This window comes from Oryctolagus cuniculus, chromosome 15, assembly GCF_051225735.1.
Source record: "Oryctolagus cuniculus isolate XC-2025 breed Fujian yellow rabbit chromosome 15, ASM5122573v1, whole genome shotgun sequence".
Lineage (NCBI taxonomy): Eukaryota > Metazoa > Chordata > Mammalia > Lagomorpha > Leporidae > Oryctolagus > Oryctolagus cuniculus.
Genome location: NC_142881.1, coordinates 17,768,747 through 17,792,766, shown reverse-complemented (window position 1 = coordinate 17,792,766; position 24,020 = coordinate 17,768,747). Strand labels below are relative to the sequence as shown.

The 24,020-nt window shown below is 47.0% G+C and overlaps 1 protein-coding gene and 1 long non-coding RNA gene across 2 annotated transcripts in view; both read right to left on the bottom strand.

Moving 5' to 3' along the window:
- LOC100344092 (guanylate cyclase 2G) overlaps positions 1-10,213 on the bottom strand; it is a 49,650-nt gene extending 39,437 nt beyond the window's left edge. The window contains exons 1-5 of the mRNA XM_089314226.1: positions 9,830-10,213; positions 8,050-8,398; positions 5,437-5,546; positions 1,441-1,626; positions 327-471 (exon numbers count right to left, since the gene is read on the bottom strand). Of these exons, the coding sequence (XP_089170352.1) occupies positions 327-471; positions 1,441-1,626; positions 5,437-5,546; positions 8,050-8,398; positions 9,830-10,213 (1,174 nt within the window). The remainder of the gene's footprint in view (positions 1-326; positions 472-1,440; positions 1,627-5,436; positions 5,547-8,049; positions 8,399-9,829) is intronic.
- A 3,771-nt stretch (positions 10,214-13,984) lies between these two features.
- Positions 13,985-15,739, bottom strand: LOC149121918 (uncharacterized). Its single transcript, XR_016221170.1, has 3 exons — positions 15,517-15,739; positions 14,522-14,665; positions 13,985-14,089 (listed from the first exon to the last, which is right to left on the bottom strand). It is a non-coding gene; the product is annotated as an uncharacterized LOC149121918 (long non-coding RNA).
- Positions 15,740-24,020: the final 8,281 nt, after the last annotated feature.

The following is a 24,020-nucleotide window of genomic DNA, read 5'->3' as shown; positions in this document are numbered from 1 at the left end:
GGGCCCCACTGCTCCCAGCATGCCACACTGCACAAGAGGCAGGGCTCCCATTCTTAAGTTTTATTCTTGATGGGATCGATTTGAAGGCAGCTGTGGGAGAGACTTCCTGAAGAGAGGGGTAGGATATGGTTCCCCGGGGCCTCCCCACCCGGTGCAGGCAGCTTCCTGGACAAACAGGATGAGCAGAAGGTGGCACTGGGGGGATGCTGGCCCCAGCCTCCCTGACGCAAGAACATACTCTCCAAAAGGTTGTTCTAAGCCTCAGTGTCAGCCCCAGCAGCTCAAAGCCTCCAGACAATGCCCTCCCCCACAGTCAAACCACATACCCCGCCACGCGCTCTGCCCGGAGCCTTTCCACACGTTGACCAGCCGGCGCCCGTCCCGGAAATCTCTCCCGGCCTTCACCATCTCCCTCACTGTCCAAGCATAGAGCAAGACGGCATCATGGAGGTAGGCGGAGTAGGGGCTCACCTTCAATGGGAGAAGCAAGTGCGGCGTTCCCAGAGGCCCATGGGCCCCATGCACTGTGAGGTCAGGGGGAACGTCTCCTCATGGAAATAGCACCAGGTCCTCTGCATCCCTCAGAGAGACGAGGGCCCACCCACACCCAGGCCCGTGCAGTGGCGTGGAAATATCACAGCCCTCACTTTTCCTCGGGACACCTTATTTTCTCAGTTTAGTCAGTGTTACAGCAGGGAGGGAGACTGGTGGAGACAAAAAGGATAGACTCGGAGCCAGGCTGACTGTGCTACTGTCAGGCTGTGAGATCAGGCTAAGTTCCATGGCCGCTCTGAATCTCAGCTCACTCAGTTACAAGATGGGGCTAAAACCACTGCTTTGCTGAGCAGGGCAATAGTTCAATGAGGCAGAATAGACACACTATCTATTGCAGTACCTGGTCCATAGTAGGTCTTCAATACGTGCTCTACTGGTCTCATCAATAAAATACAAGGGCCTACTAAGCACCAGGCTCTGTTCTACAGCAGCTGGCACACAGCTGACCCTTAGCCGATTGTTCCCCAGATATTAGTTGATTGATCATCTTGCCTTGTTTGGGATCCACAATCAGTCCATTCAATCCTAATCAAAGTCCCTCTTCTCAGAGCCAGTTGTCGCCTTAGGGCTCAGTTTGGCCCCAAGCTGGAACTAGCGCTAGTTCTGGCCAATGGCCTCTCTAGAAAAAGTCTGGTGTAAACCGTGCATCCTCGCATGCAATGCTTGGGTCTGTGCTACCCACGGCCTTCATTTAGTAACCCAAGACCCCTTTGTGGTCCTGGGGTATAAATTTCACAAGAGGGCATCAAACCAGTGCTTCTTTGGGGCGGTGGAAGGTGGGGCAGTGTGTGTATGAGTGTGTGTGTGTGTGTGTGTGTGTGTGTACACAAATAGGGCCAGAGAAGGCTGGATGGGGTCCGTGGGCAGGGAGCCCCCATATCAGACCTGTGCCTCGGAGGAAAGAGAACTTTGGAAGGGCGGCCTCCTGAGCCTTCGATAGACTTCTTTCCAAAAACCTTCGTCTCCTGGGCCTTCTGCATAGGAGCTGAGGGCGACAAGATACACCGACTCGTAGACTTTTGGGAAGTGTGTCACCTTCTGATTCACCAATATCTCCTTCCAAAAACTGTCCTGAAAAGTGATCAAATAAATGTCGGGGTGGGAACTTGGCACAGCAATCAAGACACCACGTCGGACGCCCACATCCCGTCTCACAGCTCTGCCCCCAATTCCAGCTTCCATCTAATGAGCACCCTGGGAGGCAGCAGGTAACGGCACAAGTGCTTGCGTCCCTGCCACCAATGTGGAAGACTCAGATGGAGCCACGACTCCTGGCTTTGGCCTGGCCCAGCCTCTACTGTTGAGGGCTGCCGGGGAGTGAACCAGTATAAGACAGATCTCTGTGTCTGTGTCTCTGTCTCTCTGTGTGTGCGTGTGTCTCTCTCTGCCTATAAAATAAATATTTAAAAAGAAAAACAAGTGTCACCAGTCTGTAGGAGATAAACTGAGCAACAGATTTGTGTTCAGGGCAATGCTGCGCTTACATCGCTATGTTGTAGACCTTGCAAATGCAGGGGTTCCAGAAGGCCTGCAATACAAAGTCCATGTTTTCTAGGTTGTGTATGAGCAGTGGGAAGGCAGCCAAAAATATGAAATCAAAACACACTGGCCTATCAGTCCACTAAGACGCAGGAAGCATAGCTTCCAGCAGTAGGTGCAAAAGCCGGAAAAGCTTAGAACTACTCATTTTCAGTTTTCTACTGGTGACTGAATTGCCTTGTTGTCATCATTATTACCTATAGTATTACTATATAACTAGTGTATACGCATTCGTTGTGCGTGTGAGTGTGTATACACAGACAAGTGTAGAAAGCAGCATCTCTGGAGTCTCCCTATTGCTCCCTCTCATCCCACCCTAAGAAGTGTTCAAGCACTACAAGCATGAACAGAGGGGTGTGTGTGTGTGTGTGTGTGCGTGTGCGCATTTGGCATAAATGATATTGCACTATACTGTTGTTGTGCAGCTTGATGTTTCTTCTTCCCCACTTAAACCTATGTTGGGAATGCTTCTATAGAATGGATTTATGCTATTCTTTATCAAAGAGTAGGAATTCAATTGCATGGACTTGAGTGCTGTATTTTTACTTCTATCTTTCTTCTGCCACTACAAATCAATTAGAATTGGATCATCAAGAATTTGGGGGAGGGGAGAGTGTTTAGCCCAGCAGTTAAGAAAACATTCGGGATGCTCACATCCCAGATTGGAGTACTGGGCCCAAACCCTGGTTGCACTCCCAGTTCCAGCTTGCTGCCAATGCACACCCTGGGAGGCATTAGGTGATAGCTGAAGTAGCTGGATCCCTGACACCCATGTGAGAGACCAGGATTGAGTTCCCAGCTTTGGCCTGGCTTAGCCCTAGCTGTTGTGGGTATTGGGGGAGTGAATCAGCAAATAGGATCTCTCCTCTCTCTCTCTCTCTCTCTCTCTCTCTCTCCTTCCCACCCTTCCTCCTTCCCTATCAAATAAGTAAAATGAATAATTGTTAAAAGTTAATTTGGGAGAAAGCAACAGGGGGATTGAGAGGGCTTCCCTGTGACGACTAAGAGTGGATCATCTTCTCTTGTCATCTCTTTGACAGCAGAGGTAAGGGGAAAATGAAAAGAAAGAGGAGTGGGTAGCAAAGGCCAGGGAAGTAGGGGGATGCTGGGGAAAGCCTGGCTTGTATCTAGGATTCCAGCTGCCCACAAAAAAAGCAATCAGAGGTGCTTTGTGGAGACCTGAACTACTTAAGGATAAAGAAAGAGAAATCTGGGACTTGTTATACACCTGACTTTATTCTCTTCTACCCCATTTCAACTTCTTATGATAGTAAAGGCTTTCTCACTTTAGAAAGCTGAAACTTCTAGAAAACTCACACAGTGTGTTCCTAGCTGAAGGCAAGCAGCTGCCGTATATGCCTGCAGAGCAATGTGGTGGTTCCATACGCAGACACTGGAGCCAGCCTCCTGGGTTTGAAAACTAGCTTCCCTTCTTGTTAGCCATGTGGCTCTGAGCAAGTTATTTCACCTCAGTTTCCACTTCTGTAGAACGAGGATAATAAAAACATCTATGCCATAGAGTGATTGTGAGTTGAAATGAGCTTTAATATATGAAAACCTCACACTGGGGGGCAACACTATGACAAAGTGAGTGTAGCTGCCACCTGCAGTGCCAGCATCTCATATAGGCACTGGTTCAAGTCCTGGCTGCTCCACTTCTATCTAGCTCTCTGCTGTGGCCCAGGTGAACAGTAGAAGATGGCCTAAGTCCTTGGGCCCCTGCACCCGCGTGGGAGACCTGGAAGAAGCTCCAGGGTCCAGGCTTAGGATCGGCTCAGCTCCAGACATTACAGCCATTTCGGGAGTGAACCAGCAGATGGAAGACCTCTCTCTTGCTCTATCTGCCTCTGCCTCTGTAACTCTGCCTTTCAAATAAATAAATACATCTTAAAATAAATAAATCTTTTTAAAAATTCCTCACAGTGGAACCTAGCACCTGACACATCCTCCATCAGGCCGAATGCTATGGAGTGATGGATGAAGACTCAGAGTCCAAAAGACCCAGTTTGGAATGAAGTTATGCCACCAGCGAGCACTGAGTGCTTCGGGAAGGGACCTCACCTGTCCCAGCCTTGGTTTTTCTATCTCTGAGTTGGAGCTAATTACGTACCACCCAAAGCCATAGCAGATCGCAAGAACAAGAATACACATGGGGCCGGAGCTGTGGTGCAGCGGGTTAACACCCTGGCCTGAGGTGCCCGCATCCCATATGGATGCCGGTTCAAAACCCGGCTGCTCCACTTCTGATCCAGCTCTCTGCTATGGCCTGAGAAAGCAGTGGAAGCCCAGGTCCTTGGGCCCCTGCTCTCACATGGGAGACCTGGAGGAGGCTCCTGGCTCTTGGCTTCGGATCGATGCAGCTCCGGCCATTGCGGCCAGTTGGGGAGTGAACCACTGGATGGAAGACCTCTCTCTCTCTCCCTCTGCCTTTCCTCTCTCTGTGTGGCTCTTTCAAATAAATTAAATAAATCTTAAAAAGAAAAAAGAATGCATGTGAACAATGCATGTCATATCTGCGTCACAGGGCTACCGGGAGATAGAGTACGACAATGGATGTAAGATGTGTAGCTCGGTACTTGCAGTAAGCACATGGGATTTCAGACATTCCTGTCATTACAAAGACTCAAACACCTACACATTGCTTCACCGCACCAGTATGTTGGTCCCTCCAAGCCTTTGCTATGGCTCCAACTGGGAGGTGGCTTAGAGGAAAAAGAAGTGAGAACCACTTGTGTTTGGGAGTCCAGTGGGAAGGCTGCAGCCCCCTGGAAGAAATGAGAGTTCTTATGGTGGTGTTTGCAGAGGGCAGAGGCCAGGCTCTGCCACCAGCCAACACCATTCAAGGCCTGACTTGGCCACTCGTGATCTATGCAAAAGAACCCTCAGTAAGTTCTTTCAGATTTAAGAGGAGGACACAAGTGGGGCTGGCACTGTGGTATAGTAAACTGGGCCTCTGCCTGTGGCACCAGCATCCCACATGGGCACCGATTCAAATCCAAGCTGCTCCACTTCCAATCCAGCTCTCTGCTTGTAGCCTGGGAAGGCAGTGGAAGATGGCCTAAGCGCTTGGGCCCCTGCACCCACATGGGAGACCTGGAGGAAGCTCCTGGCTTCAGATTGGCCCACCTCCAGCCATTGTAGCCATTTGAGGAGTGAACCAGTGGATGGAAGATCTTTCTCTCCTCAAATAAATAAATAAAATCTTTAAAAAAAGAGGACTCACATGTGCCTACTCATGGGATTATAGAGTACACAGTGAGTTAACACATCCCAGGCCATAGCAGGTGTTCTGTGCTTATTACCTCTCACCACCAGGGCCATGTGGTTATCACCAGCACCCACCTCCAGGGGCTGCAAAATGATGAAGACAAATTCTCCTGTAGGGAGGCCCAGGTTCTCTGCAGCCATCAGAATAATTCTTGCATCCTCTGAATTGCAGATTAAGATGATAACTATAACAAAGGAAACGGGGTCAGCCCTTTGCACATGTTTGAGCACTCACAAGCCTAGGGGCCGGCACTGTGGCATAGTAGGTTGGGCCTCCGTTTGCAGCATCAGCATCCCATTGTGGGCACCTGTTTGAGTCCCAGCTATTCCACTTCTGATCCAGCTCTCTGCTGGTGGCCTGGAAAAGCAGTTGAAGATGGTTTAAGTCCTTGGGCCCCTGCACCCACGTGGGAGACCAGGAAGAAGCTCCTGGCTCCTGGCTTCAGATCGGATCTGCTCTGGCCATTGCAGCCATTTGGGGAGTGAGTTGGCAGATGGAGGACTTCTTTCTCTGTCTCTTCCTCTCTGTGTCTCTGGCTCTGCCTCTCAACTAAATGAATAACTCTTTTTTAAAAAAAAAAAAAAAGTCAAACTTAAAAACACAATTTCAATCTTTTCTACAGTCACAGGTTTGATGCACCACTAGCCACAATATCCAACAGGTAAAAAGTAGAGAGACCAAACAAGGGCTAAAAACAATAATCAAATTGCCGGATGTCCATTTCATTCCCATACATTTTTTGTATTCTATATTAGCTATCACATATCAAAAAAAACATATGGTATTTGTCTTTCTGGGACTGGCTTATTTCACTAAGCATAATGATTTTCAGTTACATCCATTTTAAAAGATAGGAAATGTCTTTGCAAAATTAAGGGGAAAAAGAAAGGAAGGAAGGCTGGACCGAGGGAAGGAGAGAGGGAGGGAAGGAAATACGGTTATCTTAGAATTGCACCTATGAAATACATGAACTCGGTCCTCTGTATATTAATAAAAGAAATTTTAAAGTCAAGCCTAAAGCCACTCTAAATGAAATGCAGACTTTCTCTTCCCTGAGCATGCTTGAAAAATAGGATTGCTGAGCTATTCCCAGAGTACGTACTTGTCAAACCAAACTTACAACATATGAACTAGTAGACCCAAAATCTTTACTGTGCCTGCCACCACCTCCCCATCCCCAACCAACACATGAGTCGCTAAGTTTGAGATCATTTCTTTTGTTTAATTGACTCAAAAAGCAAAGGAGCAAATCTGGCTTGTGACTCACCTGCCACACAGCAGTTAGAGGAGTTCCCAGAGGATCCAAAGTCAAGGGCACTGGGACTTTCTGAGTTAGGGTGGGGGTGGGGAACAAGTAGGCCATGGCACTTCTTTTCATCATCATGTCACAGACACACACATGAGGCTATGATTTAGCTTTTTAATTAAGTAAATTATAATCTGCTCCACTAAGTTCCAGCCATGTGCCAGTACCACACTGGGCTCGGGGTGCAGCAGAGAGCAAGGCAGAAAGAGGAATCACAGTCAGACACAGGCTATAGGAGAGGAGATGGAAGTGTTCCTTCAAGAGTCGGACTAGGGACCGGTGCTGTGGCATAGCAGATAAAGCTACCGCCTGCTGTGCCAGCATCCCATATGGGCACCAGTTTGAGTACCGGCTGCTCTACTTCTGATCCAGCTCTATGCTATAGCCTAGGAAAGCAATAGAAGATGGCCCAAATCCTTGGGCCCCTGCACCTGTGTGGGAGACCCAGAAGAAGCTCCTGGCTCCTGGCTTCGGATCGGCACAGCTCTAGCCATTCTGGCCATCTTGAGAGTGAACCAGTGAATGGAAGTCTCTCTCTCTCTCTCCCTCTCTCTCTCTCTCTCCCTGCCTCTGCCCCTCTGTATAACTCTGCCTTTCAAAGTTAGTGAGGGGGAAAGGGGACATCGTGAAATGGACAGTGGAGGGAAAAACAACTCCGGATGGAGCAGTCAGAGAAGGTCTCTCTGGGAAGGCCAGTCTGGAAAGATGAGAGGAAGCTACCCATGGAAAGAACACTGGCTGAGTAGGTGGCACTCCAGGCCCAGGAATCAGAAAGGCTCAGAGTCCTGGGCCCAGAGAGAGCACACTGTCTTTGAAATACAGAAGAGTCAGTTCTTGCTAAAAGGTAGAGCTTTATACGCATCATCACAAACATAACTGCTGGCCTATGTTGACCACCCGCTTGTTCAGACACGATGCTAAGAACTCACAGGCAGCACCTTCTTTAATCTGCGTCTTCCTATGAGATAGGTAGGATGATTGTCACTGTTTTGCACAAAAGGTATATGAGGCACAGAGAGGTTCAGGTACTTGACCAGGGACACACAGTGTCAGAAGCTACAATCAAATCTATATCTTTCTGTCTCCAAAGCCCAGGTTCTGAACAACTGCCAAAGTCCAGGACCCTGCCCACCTGGAAAAGGCTTCCAGAACTTGCACTGTCTAACACCATGATGTCTGAGATTTCACTTTGGACAAAAAAAATGTGGCGATGATAGCAAGCCAAGAAGGAAGTTGTTTTTGTGTGCCATGAATTTTATATCATTGTTTCTACCGGGGTTTTATACCCATAGGAAAATGAAGCATTCTGTGTCTTTCAGACAATCAGTTTGTATCTGTTGTTTCTCCAAATAAAAGCATCAAGAGTGTCTTTCTCACTTACCCCTGGTGAGTGATGACATGTTCCTAAGAGCCTCTTGAAGGAGGGCCGGGTTATTGCTGGCGTATCTCATCCTGGCAGTGATCGTGAAATTGGATTTGAGTTTGTTCTCTACAACCCTCCATAACTCATCCACTCCATCCTGGAACGCAGCCCCAGAGTGGCCTCCAAACATCCCAATGTGTCTCCAGCCCAGGTACTGGAGAGTCTGCTGGAGCACATCACCAATTTGCTGCTGGGGCGGCACAAGTCTCACACAGGTGTCGTATAGGAAGTGGTTCTCCAGTTTCGCCATTTGTCCGACAAAGTCAAACATGGGGATGTTCCACTCAGAGGCCAGCAAACCAATAACCTGGAAGGCAACCAAAAGAACGTCTTTCATATTTGACTTCATTCAACACTCAGACCCCACTGTAAGTTATCAACATAAGCCTTGGATTTGGAGAGTCTAGGGGTCATACTGGACTCTGTCTTTTGTAATATTCATGATCATATCTTTGGTCCAACTTGTAGACACAAGACCTCGGAGGACAAGGATAGCACAAGCTAGTATTTATTGAGCTCTTATCATGTGCCGAGCACTTGAAGAACTTACATGTATCATTTCAACTTTTGTAACATATCTATGTGGAAGATATTATAATTACACCTTTTTAAAGATAAAAACTTGGAGGTGCAAAGATGTACGGTTTATAGGAAGCAGAGAGAGAAGCAGGCCGTTCAGTTCCAGGGCTCACACTGATAGCTACTCATCATTATTGTCTTTCTTTCTTACCTTGATCCTTATTCATGTCTTAATCATTTTTATTAGGATTCTACAATTTACAAAGAACTCTGGAAACATTGTTCTTAAAGGGGCTCATGGTCTATTACAGCAAATAAGATACCTAAAAATGGCTCTAGAATTAAATACACTCCACAGGATTTATAGACAACAGATTTGCAGGAGTTTAGAGAAGAAATTACCTCTGATTGAGGAATTAGAAATTTGAAGGGTGAGTATGGAGGGGTTAAGAAAGGCTCTGGGAATACAGATTGATTTTGAAGAATGCACAGGCTTTGGACAGCTAGAAATGCATCAAAAGAGAAATTCCAGGAGAGCCAATGTTCAAATTCAGATGTGAACTAATTTTCCAGCACTACTTGTCAGTTCTGCAGTATTTTTGAGTGAGAGCTGTGCTGCTTCTCCCTGTCTACTTTTGCATTGATGCCTCTCAGATGACCTGTTTTATCAATGACCCAAAGACATCAACAAAGTTAATCCATTCATCAGATAAGTGCAAAGCATTCATTTCCTTCATTTGCTTGCTCTGGCTTAATACATTCTTAATACAATACTTCTTTCATTCCCATTTACTTTAAACATCACTGAATAATTTATCATACACTCCTAAGGAAAACCTCCTCAAACAACTGATAGTTTTCTACTTAAAAAATAAAGTATTTGTTTTTTTCTTTGCCTTTCCAAGTCATGTGAATGACAACACAAGACTGAATAATAAGAGTCTATACACAATAGCACCAAGTTCAAACAATCAAGAAGAGGAAGAGGTCTGAGTTGCCTAACAATTATTGATTTAAAAGTCTCTTTAAAGAGAATGTTAACCATTCTAATTATGTGATCCAATCATATCCTTTAAAAAATGGTACTCAAGACCTGCATGGTTATTGTTATAATAATGTGATTCTTATCAAAATTTTATTCAAACTTGTGCCATCATCTTCAAGACCACCCTTTCCAATGGAAACTCCATCAAATTTTCTAGAAGGTTCTGTACTCTACCTCTGCTTCTTCTGGGCATGCTGGTCCAAACAGGGCAGAAATCTGTTGTCTCTGGACCTGATTGATAAAAATAGCAAGAGATTCCTTGGCGCTGCAGGCTGAGTTGGTGTAAGTGAACTCCCAGCTGAAGTTTCCGAAGTCTAGCAGCTCAGAGTTGACCTTGTCCAGGGCAATTGTGAGGCCAGCACCCAGCCTTTGCACACTGAATGGATGGGAGATATCCCAGGGGGCCTGGAATCCCACAATGAGTTTAGTAGCCTCAAGGCACATCACTAGCACACTGGCAAAGAGCACCAGCACCAGTGCTGGGTGGTCAGCATGGCAGTCAACCCCCAAACAGAGTCCAGATTTGAGTGGGACCCTGGGACCTACGTGGGGCTCCATGGACGGCGTCGAATCTTCAGATCACTGCAGCACTCTGAAGGGCTCAGCCTCCTGGCCACTCGTGCCAGGAATTTATATGATAGTACAGTGATTCCCTGAGGGCCACAGCTTACTCCCTAGTCAGTGGCACTAATTAACTGATGTTCTCTCTTTCCAGAGTCCGCCCTAACATGATCTAGGAGCAGCAGGCTTGCAGAAACAGGCCCAGGGAGAGTCAACAACGCCCTGCATTTTGATCCATGATGCCACTGAGAAACTTCATGCTCCTCTATCCCTCCCTACCAATAGAATAAGAAGTATGGGGGCTGACCTTGTGGCACAGTGGGTTAAACCACCACCTGAAATGCCAGCAGCCCTTATTGGAATGCCGGGCGAGTTCCAGCTGCTCCATTTCCAATCCAGCTCCTTGCTAATGCACCAGGGATGACAATGGAAAATCTTCCAGTGCTTGGGCCTCTGTCAGCTATGTTGGAGACCCAGATCAAGTTCTAACCTGGCTTTGGCCTGGGCCAGCCCCCGGACAATAGGGCCATTTGAGGAGTGTACCAATGGATAGATGATTGATCTCTCTCTCTCTCTCCCCCTCTCTCTTCCCCTCATTTCCACCCTCCCTTTCTCTTTCTCTTTAGCTCTGCCTTTCAGGTAAATAAATAAATCTTAAAACAAAAGAATAAGGATCATGGGAACCCCTCAAATGCAATAAGATTGCCTGGGCTGGAAGTCTAACTCCATCACATACAGGCTGTGTGACCCAGAACTTAACTTCCTCTCTCTGTGACTTCATTGCCTCATCTGGAAACTGGAAATAAAACTGTAGTGAGGTCTTCTCCTAAGTGTTATATTGAGTAAAAGACATCAGACATCCTAGTCCTTGTCACAGTGCCTGAGCAAGTTCCCCTCCTTCAGTTTTAGATTTGATGGTAGTAAAGATGATCATAGTAATAGTGATATTTATTATTACCACCTGCTTAATCCATCATATGGGAATGTTTCCTGGAATGAGTGAGACAGAGCCATGAGGTTTACCAACAGCTGGGCATAGTGTTTATCTCTCACTTGGATTTTAGGGAACCATGGTTTGGTTACTGATGGATGAACACTAACCCTCCATCTACACAGGTCAAGGCAAGGAGCTGGGCATGGCTTCGTTGTCTGATGTAGCACAGGGATGGCAGGACATTTTAGAAACCATTGCCATTAGGCCGGCACCACAGCTCATTAGGCTAATCCTCCACCTTGTGGCGCCGGCACACCGGGTTCTAGTCCCGGTCGGGGCGCCGGATTCTGTCCCAGTTGCCCCTCTTCCAGGCCAGCTTTCTGCTGTGGCCAGGGAGTGCAGTGGAGGATGGCCCAAGTGCTTGGGCCCTGCACCCCATGGGAGACCAGGAGAAGTACCTGGCTCCTGCCATCGGATCAGCGTGGTGCGCCGGCCGCAGCATGTCGGCCGCGGCAGCCATTGGAGGGTGAACCAACGGCAAAGGAAGACCTTTCTCTCTCTGTCTCTCTCTCTCACTGTCCACTCTGCCTGTCAAAAAAATAAAATAAAATAAAGGAAAGAAACCATTGCCATTGGGGCTGGTGGTGCCATGGCACAACAGGTTAAGCTGCCACCTGCAGCACTATCATCCCATATGGGCATTGGTTCAAGTTCACCTCCCTGCTAATGCACCTGGGGAAGCAGCAAAGATGGCCCAAGTGCTTGAGCCCCTGTACCCATGTGGGAGACCTGGAAGAAGCTCCTACTTCCATCTGGCCTAGTCCTAGCCATTGCAACTATTATAGGCAGACATACAGGATAAAATTGATCAGGTTTGTGAGCTGAAAGACCATGCCTTCACCACGCCCCCTGTGGGACCTCATGCCCCTACCTGGCTACACCTGTGTGCCCACCTGCCAATCAGACTAATCAACCACTTCCCTTTGGAAGTGGATTAAAGGCCTGGGATACAGTGGGCCCAGTCCTTTTTTGGCCTTTTGCCTCTTTCGCCATTGAGGGTCCTTGCTGCCCTGTGCCTTCAGGTACATGGCCTTCGGGCCACCTGCCCCATGCTTTCTGGCCTGCATGCTCCTCCACATAGCTGGCTCCTGGTGCTCTGTATGAATCCAAATTTCTCTCTCTCTTTTAGATAAGGCCCTCACTCTCTTATGCATTTCTCACGGAACAAAAAGCTTAAGACTCATCATGGAGTCTAGTTTATTTGTGCCAGTATTCAGAATTCTTCTCTGAATATTAGGCAAGAATCCACAAGGCTTATTAATATTCCAAATTTATTAATAAGCATCTGGTAACATAAGTGGTACCAGAAGATGGGACTTCTAAGGGATCTGTCTCTGATAACACAACCTTCTAGGGGGTGAACTGGCACATGGATGCGCTCTCTCTCTCTCTCTCTCTGTAACTCTGCCTTCAAAATAGATTTTTTTAAAGATTTATTTTATTTATTTGAAAGTCAGAGTTACACAGAGAGAGGAGAGGTAGAGAGAGAGAGAGAGGTCTTCCATCCGCTGGTTCACTCCTCAATTGGCCACAACGGCCGGAGCTTCGCCGATCCAAAGCCAGGAGCCAGGAGCTTCCTCCAGGCCTCCCACGTGGGTGCAGGGCCCAAAGACTTGGGCCATCCTGTACTGCTTTCCCAGGCCATAGCAGAGAACTGGATTGGAAGTGGAGCAGCCAGGTCTCGAGCCGGCATCTACATGGGATTTACCCACTATGCCACAGCGCCAGCCCGCAAAATAGATTAAAAAAAAAAAAAAGTTGAATTCCCACCCACTGTGGGCTTTCTGGCAGGAAAGGGGATTAGGTAATTGGTGCAGCAGAGCTTGTTCTAAGGACTACCTGCTCCAGTCTCTGCTAATAGTAAGAAGTCCAGACGCCAGGGCCCCCATCTCAGACTCTCCACACCGAAATGTACTGGAGCTGCTCTGGGAAGCTGCATTTAACAGGACCCCACCACATACCCTTCAGCACACGGAGGCTGGGGAACCCTGCCTAGAGTAAAGGGATGCAAAGACAAGCCAGTAGCTATTCCCTACTTACCTTCCTGAAGTAGCAAGTGCCCAGAGTGGGATTAGACAGCCTTGGCTCTGTCCTGTCTCAGAGGCCATTTCTAAACCTATGCATTATAGAGGTCACTTCTCCAAACCAAATTCATCATCAGTACTGCTTCCTCTCTGAGCTTCAGTTTCTCTCCTCTGCTAGCACAGTTAGAGTTCATGTGCAAAATCACCCGATTCCAGGGGCAGGCATTTGGTACAGCAGTTGAGTCACCACTGGGGAGGCCCACATCCTCTATTGCAATACCTGGTTCAAGCACCAGCTACTACACTTCCAATCCAGCTTCCTACAATGCACACCCTGGGAGGCAGCAGATGTGGCTCCAGGCCCTGAGTCCCTCTTACCTACATGGGAGACCGGGATGGAGTTACAAGCTCCTGGCTTTGACCTAGCTCAGTTCTGGCCATGATGGGCGTTTGGGAAGTGAACCTATAGATGAAAGATCTCCTCTCCTCTGTTCCTCTCTCCTGTTCAAATACAATGAAAATAAGCCTTTTTAAAAAAAGATTTATTTATTTGAAAGAGAGAGTTACAGAGAGGCAGAGGCAGAGAAAGAGAGAGAGGTCTTCCATCTGCTGGTTCACTCCCCAGATGGCAGCAACAGCTAGAGCTGAGCGGATCCAAAGCCAGGAGCCAGGAGCTTCTTCCAGGTCTCCCATGTGGCTGCAGGGGCCCAAGGACTTGGGCCATCTTCTACTGTTTTTTCCAGGACACAGCAGAGCATGGGATTGGAAATGGAACAGCCGGGACCCAAACCGGTGCCCATATGGGATGCTGTCACTGCAGGCCACAGCTTTACCTGCTATGCCACGGTGCCATCCCTGAAAAGAAAAAATTTTTTTAGAAAAAAAAAATTCCCTGAGTCCAGAGAAGCCTTCACTATTTGTATACAGAATTCCATGGATCTTTTCTGCTCAGATGCTTACCAATTGTAGGTAACCTGGGGCAACTCCGTTAAATTTGTGTTCCAGTTTCCTCAGTTTCAGCCTGAGCAAATAGTTCCTCTCAGAAGGACTTTGTAAATACATGCCAGTGCTACATGATTACTTAGCATAGCACCGCACATTTAGTAGGAACTCAATAAAGGACACTGCTAATGGGTGTGTCAATGCACAAAGCAGGAAATCAAAACCAAGATCCTAGAAACAATGTGGCATTATCACACACTCTGCATCCCCTCTCCCCCTCCCTGTATAAACTTATTAAAAAATGTACTCCCACTCCTGCTAATTTCTGATTCTGTTTTCAGATACCTTTCAGAGTCTTTGAGGCCAGATGACTGTGTATACATTTCTGTTTGGGGCCTTCACTCTGTCCCTGTTGGGCCTTCGGGCATGCAAGTTGATATTCATCATTATAAGTGTTTTGTGCTCTTAAGGGCTTACAAGTGGGCACAGCTGAAACCGTAAGTAAATATCAATAGCATTTAGTGTTGCTGAGGCTTTAAGAAGCAGACATGGGGCCGGTAGCATGTAAAGCTCTCCAGTATGGGATATAGGCATCCCAAGCAGTGGCTTAAACTGCTGTGCCACAATGCTTGCCCCTAAAAAATGATATTTCAAATGCACATTTATTGACTTTGAAAGACAGCACAATGTATTTTTGTTAATAAGAACACTATAAAACAATATGCATGGCATTCCATTTTAGTTGTCTTTTCAAAAAGCACACAAAGTAGCATAGAAAAGATGGCCTACACCAAACACTGGAAAGAGCTCTCCCTGGGGCACAGGAATCAACAGGTTGATTTTTGTTGCTTTGCTTACCTTAATTTTCATAGTTTTTGCTTTTTTTGCAACAAGGAAGAAAAGTAGATGTTTTAATTTAAAATAAATCCTACATACTTATGAAGAAAAAGCACAGGTTAAACTTAATTTCTTAATTCGGCTAAGCCTTAATTCCTCAGGTCAGAGGGCCTCACACTGGCTGGGCCCTCAGACTCCTAGAAACCTGCCTTACCTCCACGGGTCCCAGTTACTCTCTGCGGAGCTCAGCCACTTGCGTTCCCCCATTGTCCTCAGAGGAAGAGAGCGACAGGGCTGCACAGGTACCACTTGTGGCTGAAAAGCCGCTGCCATCATTACAGGCCCAATTTATGGGGTGCACTTGCGCCATTACAGTACAAAGTCCTGACGTGAAACCCAGGCAGGTAGAAAGAGTCCTAGGGACTGTGGCTGCTGGAGGGAGCACACCTCTCCTCCTGTTGCTTCTCTCAACTTCCTGCCTTCTAGAGAATTCTCATACTTACAGATTTCCAGTACAGTGGTGGTCGGAAGGGGCCACCTTGTTTAATCTGATGATAACTTGGAACAAAAGTAGTCTGGCCTTGGTTCCTCATGTCCGTGGGGGAGCTCTTTATCCCATCTCTTTCCTAAAGAGGCTTTGCCTGATTTACGACCTCCTTCACGATGACCAGACTAGACCATAACAAGATACAGGACCAGCTGTTCAGCATCCGAGATCAGATAAGATCGGCTGTATCCAGGATAGCGTGGTGTTGGTGACACCTGTAGCGTGTTTCTAACTGCTCTTCCCTTCCTGCTTGCCACCTGCTTCCTTTCAATTTCTAAATTAGTGGTCTCTTCGAGTTTGGAGGGAAAGTGAAGCTTTGGGATATGTGGCTTCTCCCTTCTCTGGGAGAGAGGAGCGAGTTGGATAAGAGTGCTGGGTTCACCTGCCGTACAATGAGATGGATTTGGAATTGCCTGGAGGGAGAGGTTGGGGGAGTGCCTCTCACACTTCAGGCCACACTCAGTCAATACAACTGTACTGAGCGTAGGTTTCCTATCTCTAAAGTGGAGAAATAGCTTGAGGACAGAACCCTCTGCCCATGCCTGCTTCTTGCCCTGAGATCCCGGGCTCCCGATGGATCCCTAACTAACTGAGTACTCCTGGGTGGCTTACTTGGGGATGGCAGCAGGTGTCTCTTCAAGGTCTGCTTTGTAGGTTCCCAGAGGGTCATTCCTGAAGGTAGGGCACACCTTGCACTGACCGCTCCAGAAATAAGAGCAGGTCAAACCGTCTACATCCATCGGGATGTGAGCTTCAGACTCCATGTTGTGTTTTCTGATGACGAAACTGCCACGAAGCAAAGCTGGAGGGAGCAAATAAAAGTCAAAGTGGAAGTGGGAGATCACGTGCTTTAGGTCCCCAACAAAGTGAACTCCTGGGGATTCGAACGCCATTCCTTTAGGTAACCGCGCATGCAGGGCTTCTAGAAAGCTGAACATGTGCCACTGGCCTTGGGTGACCAATGAGAACACGCTGCTCTTGTTTCTGAAAAGATCTGTACAAGGGCATCTCCTCTGTCTGCTGTGTGCTCCATCTCTCTAGTACTTAGCACTCAACTGGACTCTCTCTCACCCCTATTTGCACAAAATGGAGCCTTTGACACCTGAGCAGTTGCTTTTAGAGATATGGGGTTCACATTGGATGGAGGACCTCTCTCTCTCTCTCTGCCTCTGCCGCTGCCTCTCTGTAACTCTAAATTTCAAATAAAAAAATAAATCTTTAAAAAAAAGAGAGAGAGATGGGGTTCAAATCAGTACTCTCCACAGTAAGCTTTGCCACAAGCTGCCAATGTCATCTCAAACCAGATTGCCGAACATTTATTTCATAGTCTGACTTACCTTCCAGGTGACTGCTCTTCTCCCAACAACATCTTAGCATGAACAGCAATAACCTCCAGGAAGTCATGGGGAGAAGGGCAGCCACCTGCTCCAGGTACTCAGTCTTCAAAGACACTTCATGGGGCGAGTGTCATGGCACAGTGGGTTAAGCTGGTGCTTGCAACACCAGCACAGAGGAAGATGGCCCAAGTACTTGGGTCCCTGCCACCCATGTGGGAGACCCAGATGGAGTTCAAGTCTCCTAGATTCACTCTAGCCATTGCATCCATTTGGGGAGTGAACCAACGGATGGAAGACCTCTCTCTCATTCTCGTGCTCTCTCACGCTCTGTCTCCCGTTCTCTCCCTGCCTTGTAAATAAAAAAAAAAAAAAGACACATCATGACATGATTAATGGTCAACAGTGCTGTCACTCCCAAGCCTCTTTGCATAACATTTTAGGCTCCCCAAGAACACCCTTGTTGTCACAAACACTGCATGAATAAAGAATAAAGAATATGCTGAAATTCACCTTTCTCTGGTGATGAGACGCTGAAACCCATGAGAATATGCTTCTCCTTCTGCGCCAGTCTGCGACCTGTGTGTCAGCAGGCTTGGCAACTGGCCACTTCTCTCTGGTGGGCAGACATCCAGAGCCAGCCAGGCAGGATGTCCCTTGTGCCTCCTCCTCCTCCGTGTGCTTCTTGTCTGGAGAGACCAGAGGCCCTCCCACTTCCTGGCATTTCCTCTCCGCTGTGTGAAGGGATCCCAGCCTGCGAACTAGCCGGGCACGTGGTATGGCTCTCGTAAAGAATGGTGCCTTTTACCTTGTCTAAACAAGATAAGAGTCGGAGAACTCAAGGGGCTTCCATAGCCTTGGAAACTCATGACTGGTGCATAGGGAGATTATTGATGCCATAAACAGGAGTGTCAATTTGTAAAGTCAACAACAGGAGTCACTGTGCACTTACTCCTCATGTAGGATCTCTGTCCTTAATGTGCTGTACACTGAGGCTTAATGCTATAACGAGTACTCAAACAGTATATTTCACTTTGTGTTTCTATGGGGGTGCAAACGATTGAAATCTTTACTTAATGTACACTAAACTGATCTTCTGTAAAAAAAAAAAAAAAAAAAGAAGAAATTATCAATTCCCAACTTGACTCTCACTGGGATTAAACATGACAATAGGTCTGATCTGATTTCATCATGATTTAAAAAAAAAATCATCTATTATTTTTCACTTTATGTTTCTGTGTGGGAACAAACTGTTGAAATCCTTACTTAAGGTATACTAAGCTGATCTTCTGTATATTAAGATAATCGAAAATGAATCTTGATGTGAATGGAAGGGGAGAGGGAGTGGGAAAGGGGAGGGTTGTGGGTGGGAGGGACGGTATGGGGGGGAAAGCCATTGTAACCCATGAGTCGTACTTTGGAAATTTATATTCATTAAATAAAAGATAAAAAAAAAAAAAAGAATGGTGCCTTTTAAGGCTCGAGGGAGAGCGAGGTGCTGGCTTTCCCCCCACCCCCACCCCCCGGGTCATCCACACTTCTACCTAGGTCCCATGATGCCTGGCTTCTCCACACCTCCCTCCTGTAGGAGGCAGTATAGCAGAGTGGCTGGGAGCACAGATTTTGAAATAAGACTCTAGCTGGCTTGGATCCATTATGTAATGTCCAAACCCCAATTTCTTCGTTTGTAACTACCCTGAGATCTTATGTGAAGATTAAGTGAAGAAATAGCAAAAGGCCTTGAATGTCAGGACAGTCAGTAAACAATCACAGTTCTATAATAAATGACTTTGGCTTTGGTTCAGAAGATCATAAATTTTATTAGGTGGATGCTGTGTTAGCCCAAGGTGATACATCACTGCAGAGGAAGAGGCAAAAGACATCACTGTTGGAGGTGTCTGGTGATGTCTAGATTTATAACTTCTAATGCATGCATGCCTATGCACACATGGCTGGCATGCATGAAATGGGATTAGTAAGTCTGAGTGATCATTGGAAAGAGAATGAAAAAGCTCACCTGGGGAGGTACAAGGTGTTCACTGTTGCCACCAGATAATATCGTCTTTCACTTCTATTCTATAGACATTAAGTCAGTATTTTTAAGCAGCATTATAAAATATATTTTATACATATAAAATGTGTGTGGATGTTTGTGAGAGAGATCATTTAAAGTTTTTTCTTTTTTAACTGTTTTTAAAGATCTATTTATTTATCTGAGAGGCAGAGTTATAGAGAGCGGTAGAGAGAGAGAGACAGAGAGGTCTTCCATCCACTGGTTCACTGCCCAGATGTCCACAATGGCTGGAGCTGAGCTGATCTGAAGCCAAGAGCTGGGAGCTTCTTCCGGTTCTCCCATGTGGGTTCAGGGGTCCAAGCACATGGGCCCTCTTCTACTGCTTTCTCAGGCCATTAAGCAGGGAGCTAGATCTGAAGTAAAAAGCAGGACTTGAACAGGCTCCCATATGGGATGCTGGCACCACAGGAGGAGGATTAGCCTTCTATGCCACACTGCTGGCCTCTCATTTAAAACTTTCTAGCAGGTACATTTAAGAGTCCAAGGAATAGGTGAGATTACTTACTATTCCCTATTACTTAGTATTACTTTGTAGTTCCTAAATATTATAGTTTTAGGGACCAGCGCTGTGGCATAGAGGGTAAAGCCAGCTGCTGCTATGCTGGCATCCCATATAGCCCCAGTTTGAGTCTCGGCTGCTCCATTTCTGATCCAGCTCTCTGCTATGGCCTGGGAAAGCAGTAGAAGATGGCCCAAGTCCTTGGGCCCCTGCACCCATGTGGGAGACCCAGAAAATCTCCTGGCTTCACATGGGCACAACTCTGGCTGTTGTGACCATCTGGGGAGTGAGCCAGCAGATGGAAGACCTCTCTCCCTCTCTCTCTCTCTCTCCCCCCCCACCTGTCTCTGCCTTTCTAATAAATAATCTTTAAAAATTATGTTATGCTTTACCATGCAATCAATATTTTTAAATTGGAATTTGATGTGTTTTCTTCACCCACAGTCTCCAGTCTGTCCTTCGGCACATCTCTATTCAGACCTGCCTCATTTCAAGTGCTCAGGAGCTGTATGTGATTGGTGGTTGCACTGTTGGACTAGGCGGGTCTAAGTCTTCGCTCGCGGCGACTTTCCGAGCTCCGGGAGTGAGTCTTTCCTGTAGGAGTGTAGAGCTTCTATCAGATTTGTTCTTTTAATTTACAGAGAAAATCGTACACATTTATCCTGTAAAACATAATGTTTGATGTGCATAATTTGTAAGATGGCTAAATCTAGGTAATTTTCCAGTGCACTACCTCAAATAGTTTGTTATTGTGTATATGTGGTAAAAACACTTAACATTCACTCTTTTCACATTCTAAGAATATATCAGCACTCACTATACAGTGATCATGTTGTACAATAAATTTCTTGAACTTCTTCCTAACTGTAACTACATATCCTTTGATTAACGACTTCCCATCCTCCACTCCCCCTAACCATCCCAGTTTCTGGTAACCACATACTACTCGCTACTCATATGAGACCAACTGTTTAAGGTTCTGCATATAAATATGAATGAAGTCATGCAGTATTTGTCTTTTTGTGCCTGATTTAACACAGGTGTCCTTCAGGTTCATCCATGGTATGACATGATTTTGTTATTTTTCATGGCTGAATAGTGTTCCATTGTACACATTGCACATTTTCTTTACCCATTCATCTGCTAATGGACAGTCAGGTTGACTCCATAATTTGGCATTATGAACAATGCTGCAATGCCCCCAGGAGGGCAGATGTCTCTGACATGCTGATTTAATTTTATTTGGGTCTATACCCAGCATTGGAGTTGCTGGATCTCCATCTGATGCTTAAATGTTCATCTGAGGCTCTTGCTGGGAAAAGGAGCAAGCCACCTATGTCACTGGGTCCTGGCCTTGAGTGTGTCATGATATTGATAATAATAATGGATGAGACTGTCCATGAGCACCCAGCTACCCAATGGTATAGGGGATCAGCATCTCTCAACCCAACAGTGTGCCCTGGATCAACAGGTGGGAAGCTCAGATCTAAGGCTGCTAAGCAATTTGCTTATTGTGTGTGGTCTGGGGACAGGGAGGTGTGTATCTAGAGTTGAGGGAAGTTTTAATTGCAGTCTTCATAACCATCATTCTTGTCAACCACGTGTCATGTTTGTATAACACTTCCTTCCTGAAGAATGAGCAAGTGACCTCCAGAGCATGCATGCCCAAGCTATAGCTGTCAGAGACTAGAGTAATGGGTAGCTACAGACCCTGGGCTGTGGGCTCAACAGCCCTCCTGAAGCCGTAAGGTAAAGGATTGACAGTGGAGCCCAGAATGAGGCTTGGGCACTCAGGGCATAGCAGACTACAAAGGAAAAAGATCCCGGGCAAGGCGTGGTGGGGGGAAGGGTGTTGTACAGCTGGGATTTGTGGTGCCTCGGCCCTTCCAGTCGAGTAAAGCAAGACTCTGCGGGGAAATGACCTCAGAGCCAGGAAGGACGTTCAGGGAAATGTGAAGCCCTTCTCAGGAGGGGGAAGGTGGCTGGCGCTCCACCCTTGGCATGAGCTCAAAGTCTTGCTCCAAGGTCCCGCCTACTGTTAGCTGTGTACCTTGGACAAATTACTTGGCCTCTCTTAGCCTTTCCTCTCTTCCCAAATAGCAAGAATGACTTCTCCATAGGGTTGCTGCAAGATTAAATGAGATATGGAAGACCAGGCTTTTAACACCACGCAACTAGCTCTCAATAACACTTGCCCATCAACCAGAAGCCCTTCTGAGATCTCTCCTGAGAACCTCGGCTTGTTCTTTGGAAGTTGGACTTTGGGCATTAGCTTTTTGAAATATCAGATAATCAGGGAAAGGTCGGGTATGGAATTCTGGTGGCAGCCTTGTTAAGGAGAGTTTAAGGAACTTTGCTCCTTCTTTTGCCTGTCTCGGCAGAAGGATAAACTTTGGAGTCAGCTCTGCCATGTGGGAAGCTAAAGGTCAGCTTTCCTTTGGCCACTTCTTTCATTATCATCTCCAGAGAACGACATCTCAAGTCCATCATTGTAAGTCAATGCGAACAGATTCGGCCTGAGCTCTAGGTCCCTCCTCCTTTTTCTACCTGGGTCACACCACCTGACTTCTAACAAGCTGGCATTCAGGACAATCTGAGATCCTTTCTGTGTAAATGCGCCAGTGTCTCACATATCCCAGCTACTGCAGACTTCCTGAGCTTGCCATTTATCTTCTCATTCATACCTCTTTTCTTCGTTCCCACCCAAAATGTTTAAGGTAAATGCTGTTTTATGGCTGAACCCAATGAAATACGCTAAAGCTTAAGGTGAATCTTCTAGATCCTAAAGGCAGAATTTTTTTAAAAAAGAAGAAATTCCACTTTCCCATCCAAGGACTCCATTAGGTCCAGTGGTGTCTGGAGTCTGGAAATATTGCCTAAGACCTTCAGACAACATTGAGCGTTCTGCCTGACTCATCTCTCCAAACTGCCCAGAATGAACTATGTGCCTTAAAGAAGGCCTGCTTTTCAGGGACAAGCTGAAAATCACTTGACTTTGCAAAATAGCCTGAAATGATTAAAAACCAATGCTTGGGGGCCAGTGCTGTGGTATAGCAGGCTAAGCCTCTGCCTACAGCGCCCGCATCCCATATGGGCACCATTCGAGTCCTGGCTACTCCTCTTCAAATCCAGCTCTCTGCTATAGCCTGGGAAAGCAGTGGAAGATGGCAAAGTGCTTGGGCCCCTGCATGCACATGGGAGACCTGGAAGAAGGTCCTGGTTCCTAGTTTCGGGTCGGCGCAGCTCTGGCTGTTACGGCCATTTGGGGAATGAACCAGAGAATGAAAGGCCTTTCTGTCCGTCTCTCCCTCTCTGTCTGTCTGTAACTCTACCTCTCAAATAAATAAATACATAAATTTTTTTGAAATATTTATTTTATTTATTTGAAAAACAGAATTACAGAGAGAGGTATAGCCAGAGAGAGGTCTTCCGTTCCATTGGTTCACTCTCCAAATGACCGCAATGGCCAGAGCTCAGCTGATCCAAAGCCAGGAGCCAGGAGTTTCTTCCGGGTCTCCCGCATGGGTGCAGGGGTCCAAGGACTTGGGTCACCTTCTATTGCTTTCCCAGGCCATGGCAGAGAGCTGGATCAGAAGAGCAGCCGGGACTCGAACCAGAGCCCAGATGGGATGCCGGCTCTGCAGGTTGGGGCTTTAACCCGCTGTGCCACAGCGCCGGCGCCAGTAAATCTTTTAAAAACATGCTTGGCTCCACCTCCATCATCACCCCATTGCCAAGCTATGGAATTGCAGTGATGTAATCTCACTGGGCTTCTATTTCTCCATGTGTACAAACCAGCACTGCTTTGCACATTTAAAAGGAAGGGCAGTTGCAATGGCCTGCTCCAGTGGCCACTGCAGGTTTGGATGTTGAAGGCAATGTCCCCACTTACACCTCACAGTTTGCCAAGAGGCAGTCTGAAAGGGTTTATGAACTGGGGGAGCTATTTAAATGCATGGGGGGACTAGGTACAGTTGATTCGCTTGCATTGTCTGTCTTTCCCTGCTCTAAGAAACACAGCGAAAAGCTGAAGAGCTGCCAGTCCAAGTGCTAAGAGGCATTGTGAGACGAGATGGCTGGAAGAAAGGTCTTTGTCTTCCCATCAGCAAAGAATTGTAGGCGTGAGACAGAGAGGAGTGGCAAGCAAGGTCTCGGGGTTTAATGGGGTAGGGCATCCGTCAGAATGGATGGGCACCTCTCCAGACAGGCCTGGGAGGCAGTGCCCAGTCATTCAGACTGAGGAAAGCGAGGTTACAAGGTTTAGCAGAGAGAATACACCTGACTGGCAGGTGGGAATCTCAGCAAACCACTGAGAGTTGAAAGCGCAGCATATTCTTACACTGGGCCTTCGAAGGGAAGGGAGTCCAGGACTTCCTGCCATTTCTCCCCCCCGTCTACCCTCTTCTCCTGTACAAGGGGTTTCCTGGGTGTGAAGCAGATGAAATCCCTCCAAGGTTTTATCACCCAATGTTATCAGACTGGGTAGCCCTCTTGGCACTGGGCAGAGAGGATCCTCTTGGGGTGCTTTCCTTGGGGGGAAGGTTGGACCAGCT